A 12,542-nucleotide genomic window follows, 5' to 3' on the forward strand; every position below is an offset into this window, starting at 1 on the left:
GTTGTGCTTCAGTCAGTCTTGGCATAACTGTATTGACTGTCGGTGGCTTAACACTGAGCTATGGAAACCAAGAACCCATCACTTTTATAGGGATTTTACATATGTTGCACTTGCAAAACATACAGATCTCTCAAACAAATTTATTGGACACGCATGTGTTTTGGCAAAAAATCCGATGTTATCCTCTGTTTTCATAGTGCACAACTTTTATTGTCATTTTGGTCTGACAATCAGTGCCTTAACACGTGTAACATCACATACTCTGAGCTTGTAACGTTATTACATATATTTCTCTTTAAAATAACAAAAATATCCCTTTTGCATTTCTTGTTTTTTGAAGAGTATATTACTTCATTATCTTATAAATAATACTTGTTTAATATTGCTTCATTATCCTATAAATAATACTTGTTTAATATTGCTTCATTATCCCATAAATAATACTTGTTTAATATTGCTTCATTATCCTATAAATAATACTTGTTTAATATTGCTTCATTATCCTATAAATAATACTTGTTTAATATTGCTTCATTATCCTATAAATAAAAATTGTTTAATATTGCTTCATTATCCTATAAATAATACTTGTTTGATATTACTTCATTATCCTATAAATAATACTTGTTTGATAGTACTTCATTATCCTATGAATAATACTTGTTTGATATTACTTCATTTTCCTATAAATAATACTTGTTTGATATTACTTCATTATCCTATAAATAATACTTGTTTGATATTACTTCATTATCCCATCCTTTGTTTATTTGGTTATCTTTTAATTTATTTCATCTTTTATTTTCTGTATTTTAATTACTTTATATAAAATGTTTAAATGTGTCAAATAGTTGTTGTTGCTACTATTATTTTGTTATTTATATGTAACATTTAACTGAATGTTACACAATTTCATCTTAGCTAGTAGTAATGATTTGATGTTATTTTGTAGATGTTTTATTTACCAGGAAAAGTTTCTGACCCACAGTCAACTTGTTGACAATCATCTTGTGTTTCCTTTCCTTTTATCGCACACAAAATTTCATCTTTAGAGTCAATATTATCACCATCATTCTCATTAAATCCAGAAATAATCTCATCTTGTTGTGTATCACCAGATTCATCTGACTGTACCCTGACATGTGTGTTCTGAAATCAAAAGATTAATAAAAAACCACAATACAACGGATAAACCAGGCAATTAAATATATACATATAAGGTGTACATAAACATTTATTTCATCATGTTTTAAATTTAGTGGTCATACTTGAAAGTTGAGGACTTGCATCAAAAAGTGTAGCCAATGAAAGAGAATTTATTGCTAAAAAGCTCATCTGAGTAAGAAATACAAATAAAATTTGTAAAATTAAAATGACTGTATATAAAAAGTTAAATTACACTGCAATTAATATAAACCTTAAAGCAGATCAGTGTCGTTTTTGTCAGTGGGGTAAATCTACTATTAACAAAATTATCAGGCATAATCCAAAAATATCTTGAAAGGTTCTGCAAACTTAGGATATTTAGGTTGTTCTAAATATGCATATTGAACTAATAATAGAAAAAGTATGTGTGTTTTCTTATAGCAAAGCCACATCAGGCTATTTACTGAGCCCACCGAGGGGAATTAAACCCCTGATTCCAGCATTGTAAATCCGGAGACTTACTATCGGGGAGGGCTACAATAGAAAAGAACCTGTGTAATGAATGTATATTGATAAATATGAAAATTTAAAACTAATAATGTTCAGTACATTAAACCAATTATATTTATGAAAGTGACAATAAATATTATAACTTACTCATGGAACATAGAAACACTAGCTGTTAGCTTAAACAACTGTGATATAATTAATTATCTTCGATTTGCTGAATTGTTTATATTCTCCCTAACTCATCTTTTAACCAATTAAAACTTACTAAACCAATCCTCAGCGTAACTTTACAGGAGGATGACATGTGACAGATTTATGATGACACACATTACTGTTTATTGTGGGTTAAGATAGTTACAGTAAGTTACATACAGTAAAACCAGGAGCTAATGTTAATCAGGGTACAAAATAACAAATGAGAATTAAAAGCTTCACTGTCCATGAATATATAGTTATGTTCAATGTAGAACAAAGAAAATAAGAAGCTAAAGATACTATAAGATGTATCTATCACTTTAACCCTTTCACAAAGGGCTTGGTATAACATATACAAGTTTGTCTACACGCTTGCAAACATTAAGTATTTGCACTATAACTTTTGATACAGCATGTGTATCTTCACAAAATTTGGTAAATTTAGTAAAGATTAAGTATTTTGCATACAAAAATATCAGATTTTTAAAGAAATATTTGTACTAAAGATTTGTTTGTGAAAATAAGTGTCTATTTTGTTACTAGTCTGAGGGTAAGTGATTTCATGTTATGATTAAAACAAATATTCTTCCTCCCAAAAATCTCAAATATTATTTGTATAATCTCTAACACCTCCTAAATACATTTCAAATGTTTGTTGTCAGTAAGACTTTATATTTTATTTTCTATACTCTAACTATGTGGGATCTGTGACTTGACCAACCTTGGTACAATCATAAAAAAAATTAGGAAATAAATATAAATTATGCTTCTTTTGTGCTAGAACGACCACATATTATAACACAAAAATACACATTTTAGTCTCAATAACTTAAGTTGCATAATGCTATATGTAAACTTTTATATTTATTATTTTTTTATTATACTGTCTTTCTAGTCATGCCTACCTAAAATTACCTAGCTTACATTGATGTGCCACACATGCACTCAGGTCATGTATCCAGCAATACAAGACTGACCTTTAGTCTTCCCTATCTTGGTTATATTTCAGTGGACTAGTATTTTGTAATATAGTCACATTTTAATTAATATACATTATATATATACAGATTATTAGAAATAAATTATTTAATTTATTTTTCTTAAAATATAAAACAATAAATCAAGAAGTAAAGCAAACAGTTCTCTTCTCACACAACCTTTGTCCTTGGTTGTTGCTGGACAAAGGTTGCTAAACCTTTTAAAATTTTGCATGTGGAGGATATCAAACAAAATTTTTAGGTTATATATACACACACACACACAGTTGAATAACCAAAAAATCATAAATAACCACACTGATACCACAGAATTCCACTATAATTTATTAAGCTTATTAACTAATATTTATTTAGATGTTCAGAGATATGAAACTTCGAGCAAACTAAAGACACAACCTTGAAAACTTGGATTAAAAGAACATCATAGCCTTTGCACAGATTAAATTGGCTAAAAAAATTACTCTAGAGACATTTCAAGCTGTTGATTGGTTATTCACATGTCATATACTGTAGTAAGAGTATAGATGGACCATTTCAAAAAACTGACAGAGTTGAACAGGGCCACTGTGTATGATTCCATACATAAGCCATATCACAGCAAAATGAAAAGATACAGTAGTTTCCAATTTATATTCTAATATTTGATAATATTTGTAATTTCAGTTCCTAATTTGTACAAAACTATAAACTCAGTATATTGATATTACAAACATCTAATTTAAACAGTGATACATTCAACATACTATTAGACTCACTAAAATCTGGATTTAGATGTATTTTTTTTAATATTTACTTTTGAATTAAGAAAGCAACTCACATATAATATTAAAGTTTGAATTATGATCCACAATTTTATTCCAAACTTATTGATATAAATTCATAAAATAATAGTTCAATGAAATTTTGAATACAATTCAACAAATGCAATAATATGGCATTTGACTTGACCTGTTACAAAAGGGTTAACTTGCCTCCGACACTTACAAACCACATAGAATAAGTTTAAAATAGTAATTAATAATATTAAATCTTTTGTACAGTTAGAGGAAGAAACACAATAAGTCTGTAGAATATAGCTCCCAACCAGGTGTTTATATGACTACATACACAAGAAGCAGGCTACAAGCCACAACCTTCCATCCTAATGTGTGAAAAGCATGTCACAGTGATCTGTGCTTATTAAGCATAATTTTATTGTCAATGTCTAAGTGAGCCTTGTGGTTTTAGTTGATAAGATTGAATCTAGGAAAAAATTGAATAGCAATCCTCTCCGTCATCTATAAAAGATTTACAATTTACAACTAACAATGTAACAGAGTATAGAGTGCATTTCACAAAACATCCAACTTGATGAATGAGTTATGAAAATGTTACTAGTTTTCTTTATAACAATTGTCATTTCTTGTTAGTCTGTCCTTGAGATTTTACCACTAATCTTGGAATTTTTCCTACCTAAGATAAGTGTTTTAACATGAAGTACCCTAGCACATGATTAATCATCATATGGTAATAACTCTCCTCCAACAGAAGAGCAACACATCCACCACATGCTGTAGATCCCAATAAGCACTTGTACACAAAATTAACTTCATTTTTATAAGGGCAAGGATAATCTAGACTGATAGTGGAGAGAAAAGAAGGAAAGATGGATAGAGAGGTAAGTATTTATCAGAAATTTATTTTTAGGAAAAGAGAATGTTAACTTTAAAACAATATCTGTATACCCACACTATAATCCCACACTGATTTAACTTCAAAACAATATCTGTATACCCACACTATAATCCCACACTGATTTAACTTCCAAACAATATCTGTATACCCACACTATAATCCCACACTGATTTAACTTCCAAACAATATCTGTATACCCACACTATAATCCCACACTGATTTAACTTTAAAACAATATCTGTATACCCACACTATAATCCCACACTGATTTAACTTTAAAACAATATCTGTATACCCACACTATAATCCCACACTGATTTAACTTTAAAACAATATCTGTATACCCACACTATAATCCCACACTGATTTAACTTTAAAACAATATCTGTATACCCACACTATAATCCCACACTGATTTAACTTTAAAACAATATCTGTATACCCACACTATAATCCCACACTGATTTAACTTTAAAACAATATCTGTATACCCACACTATAATCACACACTGATTTAACTTTAAAACAATATCTGTATACCCACACTATAATCCCACACTGATTTAACTTTAAAACAATATCTGTATACCCACACTATAATCCCACACTGATGTCATGATAGAAATAGTGAAAAAGTTGAAAAGATAGATAAACTTCCTTCAAAGAATTTGACCAAAGTAAAAAGCTGAAGGAGTATGATACCCTATAGTATAGTATAAATGGGTCAATCATAGGAGACTGCATCTATCTGATGAAGGCTCAAAAGAAGCAAGGCAAAGAACCTAACACTTCACAGAAATCAGTATAAAAGTGATGACCAACTGCATCACAACCAGTCTAGTAGAAATAAGATGTAGTGTTGATGAGTCAATGACTTACAATTAAGTTTGTGTTCTCTTGTTTTACTCACCATGCATAAAAGAAAAAGGTATGAATGTCATTTCCCATCATAGAAAGAGACACAATTCCCCCCATCCACCTGGAAAGGTCTCTGTTCTTCCAACAAAAGTCTAGAGTATGCATTATGAACTAACTGATGAACTCAACCTGTTATAGTGATAAGAGATAAGTAAAGTAATGCATTAGAATCCCAATGGAGAAAGAAACAGATGGTGATGTGAACCATGAAACTCTTCAGTGCATCCAACACAACATCAGATGATAAAAGATGATCTGGATTTGAGTGGTTATAAAAATGAGAAATGGGTAAAAAGGTAAAATTAAAGTAAATGTAGTAAAATTCATAAAAGGAAATTAAGGAAAAACAAAACAAAGTTTAAAAAAAAAAAACAGCATAAAACCAAAGTTTACATCTAGTCTACAATGTTAAGAGTAAAACTACAGTAAGAGAAGTTGTAAAGGACTTTCTGTAGCATAATGGTAATTATCACAACCCACCAGGAAGACTAACAGGTAAGTACAAAAACCACCATCAGTAACCTGAGGTTGGTCTTTCCAGTCCTAGTTCTGAGTTGTGTGACATTATGGCCATTTTCAAAAAGTAAAGTAATAAAAGTTTTAAAAGACATGAAACAAAATTTTAGTAATAACTCACCAGGATGACTAATGGGTAGTTCAAACAGCAGCGTTAGTCACCTGAAGTTGGCCTTTCTAATCCTGGTGTCGAGTTATTTAATGTTACAGCTATTTTATAATTTCAAATCGAACTAGAGAGGTTGTGATTCTTAAAAGGGAACCACATTAAAATAATTTTAATACATAAATTAAAAAACTTAAATGGCCTTAAAAAGATTAATGGCCTTTAAAAAACTAAAAACTTTACCAAGGTGAACAGTGTCACCATCACCAATAACACTGTCTAACATTATGGACAAAACTTGGGACAGAACATGTTTAAAATGGTGCTGTCATTGAGAGACATAATGTTGGCAAGAAAGTAAAATGTGGCTTACAGTGATTTGAGTGTCACACAAACTACACACTGGTACAACAGTTCATGTTTAAAATGGTGCTGTCATTGAGAGTCATAACGTTGGCAAGAAAGCAAAATGTGGCTTACAGTAATTTGAGTGTTACACAAACTACACACTGGTGCATCAGCTCCAGATAAAAGAAAATGATGAGTTAAGAAACTGTGACCAATGCATAGTATAGTTAGAACAACTTCATCCTTTCGATCTTTACGGAAGCAAGATGGCCAAAGTCCAATATAGGGTTTTATTTGGAAAAGCTTGTTTTCACGTTGCTCACTCCAAATCGACTGCCAGCTGGCATGGAGCCAAGCCTTGAATACAGGACCATGGTCCATGTATGGAATAGGCACAGCAGTGACAGTGCCAGAGCAGATAGATTTAGCTGCCATGTCTGCGAGCTCGTTCCCATGAATACCAACATGGCCCGGTATCCAGAAAAACAAGATGTTAAAAAGAAATGGGCCAGTTAGTTTTTAATATTGGAAAGAACAGGGTGTGAACCAACATGAAGCGATTCCAGGGCCAGTAGAGAACTAAGTGAGTCAGTATAAATAGTGCAGTTGGAATACTGCTTAGCTTCTATGTGATCCAGGGCAAGAGAAATGGCATACAGTTCAGCAGTGAACACAGAAGCTGTAGAGGGGATTCTGTGCGCAACCACCAAACCGCAACAAACCATGGTAGAGCCCACAGAGTCACCTGATTTTTAACCATCCGTATAAATAGAAATGGAAAGATTGTTTGAAAGATATTCAGTGAATAACAGACGGTACTTCCATTCGGGAGTATCTGCTTTTCTCAGATGACTTAAAGAAAGGTCACATTTGGGAACTGTAATAAGCCATGGTTGGATAGGCTGACCAGTGGATACTGCAGTGTTATCCAAGGACAGACTCAATTCACCCAACTGCGCCTAGATATGAAGGCCAAAAGGAGCAATGACAGTTCCTCTGTTCTGAAAAAGTATGGCCTACCAAGAAAGGAAAACACAACCCCAGGTGGGATGCTTTGATAAGGAACAAAGTTTCAAAGCATATAGCAAAGAAGGTTCATGAGACTCTATGTATAAGCTCTGAACTGGGGAGGTGCAGAAAGCCCCAGTGCAGAACCAAAGTCCTTGATGATGAATGGGGTCCAGCATCTTTAAGGCTGAGGGTCTGGCAGAGCCATAGACCAGTGATCCATAGTCAAGTTTCGATCCAATAAGACCACAATATATCTTTAGTATAGAACATTGATCTGCTCCCCAACTGGTGGTAGAGAGGACATGAAGGATGTTCAGTACTCTAGTACATTTGACCTGTAGCTGCTTAATGTGTGGTATAAAGGTCAACTTACGGTCAAAGATAAGCCCCAAGAACTTAGTCTCTGGGTCCACAGGCAGCACAACTTCACCAATATGGAGCTCAGAATCAGGGTTAATACCCGTTGGCGACAAAAGTGCATGCAAACAGTTTTAGAGAGAGAAATTAAAGCCATTTTCTGTGGTCCACTTCAGTAAACAATTGAGAGCAGTCTGTAGCTGCCGCTCTATATACCTCATGTTTGATGACTGACATGAGATGTGAAAGTCGTCGACATAGAGCGCATTTGCAACAGTGCGAGGGAGTTGTTCAGTGATGACATTAATATTTATACTGAAAAGTGTGACACTCAGAACACAGGCCTGAGGGACTCTAAGATCCTGTAGAAAAGAACGGGAAAGTGTCGAACCCACACAAATTTGAATTCTCCTGTCCATTAAAAATTTGTTAATAGAAATGGGCAAATGACCATGTAACACATGGAAATGGAGGTCTCACAAAATGCCAAACCTCCATGTTGTGTCATAAGCCTTCTCAATGGCAAAGAATATTGATACAAGATGTTGTCATTTGTGAAAGGCTTTTCAGATTGATGTTTCAAGTCGAATCAGATGGTCCATGGAGGAGCGCTGTCATCAGAACACACACTGGGTGAGCGAAAGGAGGTTGTTTGATTCGAGGAACCAAACAAGATGAGCATTAACCATCCACTCTAAGGTCTTACAGAGACTGCTCATCAAAGCAATTGTACAGTAGTTTGAAGGAATCATGGGACCCTTCCCAGGCTTAGAGAAAGGTAGAACAGTAGCCTGGTGCCAGGCATCAGGAAAAACATTCTCCTGCCAGATCCAGTTAAAACAATTAGAATAGCAAGAGAAGCAGAAGATAGATGGAACAGCATATCATAGTGAACATCATGTGGTCCAACCAATGACTTTGGAACTGGTGGTAGAAGACATGCCAGTTGTGAAATTAATCCAAGATTCCTTCTGACTTTGAATCTTACCAACTGAGCAGGTGCATGGGCCCGCTGGAAAGCAATGTAGTTTGAGAGTGTGGGATATCTACAGAAAGTATCCCAAGCCCATTTTTGAGCCTTCTGTGCCATGTGGCAAGCAGGATTCCACCACGGAGGTTAAAGTGGAAAACATGTTGAGGTTTTAGGAATACATTGAGCAGTTGCTTGTATAATACAGTCAGTTACTGTTGCCACACAGTCATCTATTGATGGCTGACAAATGATGGCAGGATAAAGTTCTGTGAGAGTAGTAAAAGTGGGCCAGTCTACCTGATCCAGCTTCCACCGGGGCACGTGGGTCAGGTGGCATCAACCACAGGCAGTTTCTCTTAAAATTATAGGAAAATTATCACTGCCTCGTGAATTATTGTCAACCCTCCATGAAAAATGGGAGAATAGTGAAGGGGAGCAAACTGAGAAATCAATAGCAGTAAAGGACTGACTAGGTACATGAAAATAAGTAGAAGAACCATACTGAAATGAGAAAGGTTGTTATCAGAGAGCACACACTCTACAGAGCAACCCCTCCTATCAATACCAGCACTTCCCCAGAGCAGATAATGTCCATTAAAGTCCCCCAGGATTAAAAAGGGAGATGGCAACTGTTCAACAAGAGCATCAAGGTCTGATTGATCATATGTCTCTCCAGGAGACAGGTAGAGAGAACAAACAGTGATGGTATGACCCAAGGAAACACAGATGGCTATAGCCTCCATGGGTTTGTTGAGTGACAAAGATAGGGTGGGCACATGCTGACCAACCAACAGTGCCACCCCTTGATGCACTTGTCCAACACACAGCCTGTCATTTCTGTACAAAGAAAACTGCCGAAAGGTGACTATATCAGCAGGTTTAAGAAATGTTTCCTGTAAGGAAAGACATACAGGATGGTAGAAAGCAATTGGTGTTTTGATATCATCCAGATTAGAAAGTAAACTTTGTCAGTTCCATTATATCAAGGTGGTTATTTTTAATGACGTGTAGGCAAATTGGGTGGAGAACCCTTCTGGTTATGACCATGTCTCTTTTCCTTACTGTTCTTATTCGAGAGAGATCTATCAACCTCCATGAATCCTGATCTGGGTTGATTGGGCAGGTCTTTGTTGTTGAAAGGGGATTCCAGTTACTGAGGATGCAAACAAATGATTGTTTTGCATTTTGGGGTGGGAGAAGAAGATGTATCCAGAACCAAAAAAATGTGGATATTGGGGTTTGGTAAAATATACATAAAGGACAGAGATAGGTGTTGAAGTTGATTCATCAACTTTCCTAACCATGGAGGTCAAAAGACTTTCCATTTGTTTTGAGAACAATTCTTTTGGAGACACAATGAAACCTGTCTGCACTCCCACTGTAGTTGTGGAACGAAGTGCAGCAGCATATGTCAGAGATGAAGTTGTGGACAGCAAATTTCGAGCCTCAATAATGTTATGAGTCGTTTTCAAATGCCACACCTCTTTTTCTTCCAACCATTTGGGATAAAGCTATAGTTTCAGAAAAAACGTGCATTTCTGAAAGTAAGTTTGATACCCATGGTAGTCAGTGTGCAAACAGTCATCATGTAGCTCATTCTGCTTAACTACAAATCAGCCAACCAAAATTGGCTACTTAGTTATTTTCTAATTGCAATTGTAATATGTTTTAAATTCAAGCATTATTACACTCACTTTTGACAGCAACTATTAGAAAAAAAGGTTTTTCATAAAATGTGCAAATGGCAACCTTCAGAAGCAATTATGATATGAATCTAAAGTTAACTCAAAAATGTCAAACAATATGAAGGAAAATACAAAAATTAATATATTGTTAAGTAATGCAGTGGCAGAAAGAGTTATGAAGGCAGAAAGCCAATTTCTTTTATTAAATACACATATGTATGTAGTGGTGTAGGGAACATAAACTACTGAATTAACATAAATTTAAAATATACAGATCAATTAATTAATTACCAAATACTATCAATTACACAGTTCTACTTAATAATACCTAGTTTCTGCTTAGAAAACATCAAATTTGTCACAAACTTATTTAATAGTGTTCAATTTCTGCTTAAACAACAAACTGCATTTTCTATAGTTCAATCTATAAATTGAAAAAAAAAAAACTGAAGTAATTTTAATGTCTCTGATGAAGTTCCACTTAAGTTTATTTATAGTTTTTTCATACTTTGCTGTTTATAGTTGTCAATACTTCCACTTCTGTAAAAACTGACAAAGATTTATTGTAGATGTTAGGCTTCACTATTGTCTTAAACATTTCAACCTATTTTTGTTACTTTTGTGAAACATACTAAATGAAAGTTGCAAAATATTAATTCAAATATATTTTTGGATTTGGAAGTCTTCAAATTGTTAGGTTTTAACTTAACAAAATTTAAGTTATGAAATCCAATAGGCAGATGATGCCTGAAAGATGCTCACCTATCATGATAGAGTTACCACATTTATGTTTATACTTCTATGAATGTTGTAGTTTCTGAATATGTTTTCAACTTGAAACACCATCAGTTAGAAAATACATGAACATGCTATAATGATACCGATAATTGTAAATAATTTTTCTCTTGTTGATCTTTACAATAAAATGTATCTGTTACAATAAGTGTTAAAGAATAACACATTTATTTAAAGTTATCACAGATTAATTTTATGTAGCAGTGGATTAATTTTAGACAAATCAGCAAACTTAGTTTTTTCAGAATGTGACTAGAAACTTATCAGGTATGTGATCTTCAGAAAGAAAACTATACAAGTTCTCAGTAATATTCTTCTTCTAAAAAAAATCTATAAAGTTTTATAATTTACAAATTACCTCAGTCTTCACAGGTACTTCATCATAATTCTCTTCTCTCTCTTCTTTTTTGACCCCAAACTTACAAATTATCCTAGATCTTTCCTCTAAAGAAATACCTTCACCTGTAGATAAAGATATACACTCTATCTATCACTATGTTAACAAATGTCTACAAAATAAAATATATGATGAACAATAACACATTATATATTTATATCACTGAGTTTTTAAATACAATAATGGAACACAAATTAAATGTTAACCCTGATCAGGGATAAATTCAGCACACAATGTTGGTTGTAATGTTGTCTAAGCCTGCAACCAATACAATCTAAAGAATTTTCCAATGTTATTTTTGATCTGATGTTTAAGAAGACTGGATCAGTAAGTTTGTTTACCTGTATACATAAACAATAAATTCAGGCTCCTACACTATGGAGACAGCGTACCCCAAGATGGAGTCAGTCACAGAGAAGTAAAAGGAAATGTTGGTGACCATCAGTTTAGGTCTTGTCCTGATAATACATTAACTGATTCTTAATTTGTTTTCAACATAGTTTTATTTCACACAAAATATCCTAGTATTACTTGTAAAATGTCTTTATTTCTGATAATTGTATATATTACTACATTCAACTTCCCCCTTAATGCTTTCATTGCAAGGAAGTTTGTTATAGGGTTTACATCAATGAAGGAATAACAAGTGGATATTATTTACAAATGTACTTATAGTTTAGCAAAACTAAAATTTAAAATGATTTCATTAGCAACATTTCTTCTTATTCACATCATACATCTTTTAAATTCTTAAATTTATAAACCAATATTAAAAAAAATAATAATGAATTTCCCTTTGTGCTAGAAATGACTTTTTTCTAAGTATCCCCACTCTTCCAATAAGTACACAATTTAAATTAAATTACTCACTATAACATTGTCATTACTCAAACAAAGCATAATTGTCCTAGCC

The 12,542-nt window shown here is 33.3% G+C and overlaps 1 protein-coding gene across 8 annotated transcripts in view; it reads right to left on the reverse strand.

Moving 5' to 3' along the window:
- Nucleotides 1-12,542, reverse strand: part of LOC143229623 (uncharacterized) — a 43,119-nt gene that overhangs the window by 17,861 nt on the left and 12,716 nt on the right. For 5 of the 8 annotated variants that reach the window (XM_076462408.1, XM_076462547.1, XM_076462629.1 and 2 more), the window contains 3 exons: nucleotides 11,971-12,087; nucleotides 11,591-11,694; nucleotides 966-1,149 (listed from right to left, as the gene is read on the reverse strand). In XM_076462408.1, coding sequence (XP_076318523.1) covers nucleotides 966-1,149; nucleotides 11,591-11,694; nucleotides 11,971-11,980 — 298 coding nt within the window. In that variant the 5' untranslated portion in view covers nucleotides 11,981-12,087. The remainder of the gene's footprint in view (nucleotides 1-965; nucleotides 1,150-11,590; nucleotides 11,695-11,970; nucleotides 12,088-12,542) is intronic. The other 3 variants (XM_076462244.1, XM_076462327.1, XM_076462782.1) reach the window with 1 other exon arrangement.

This window comes from Tachypleus tridentatus, chromosome 1, assembly GCF_004210375.1.
Source record: "Tachypleus tridentatus isolate NWPU-2018 chromosome 1, ASM421037v1, whole genome shotgun sequence".
In the NCBI taxonomy this organism is placed as follows: Eukaryota; Metazoa; Arthropoda; class Merostomata; order Xiphosura; family Limulidae; genus Tachypleus; species Tachypleus tridentatus.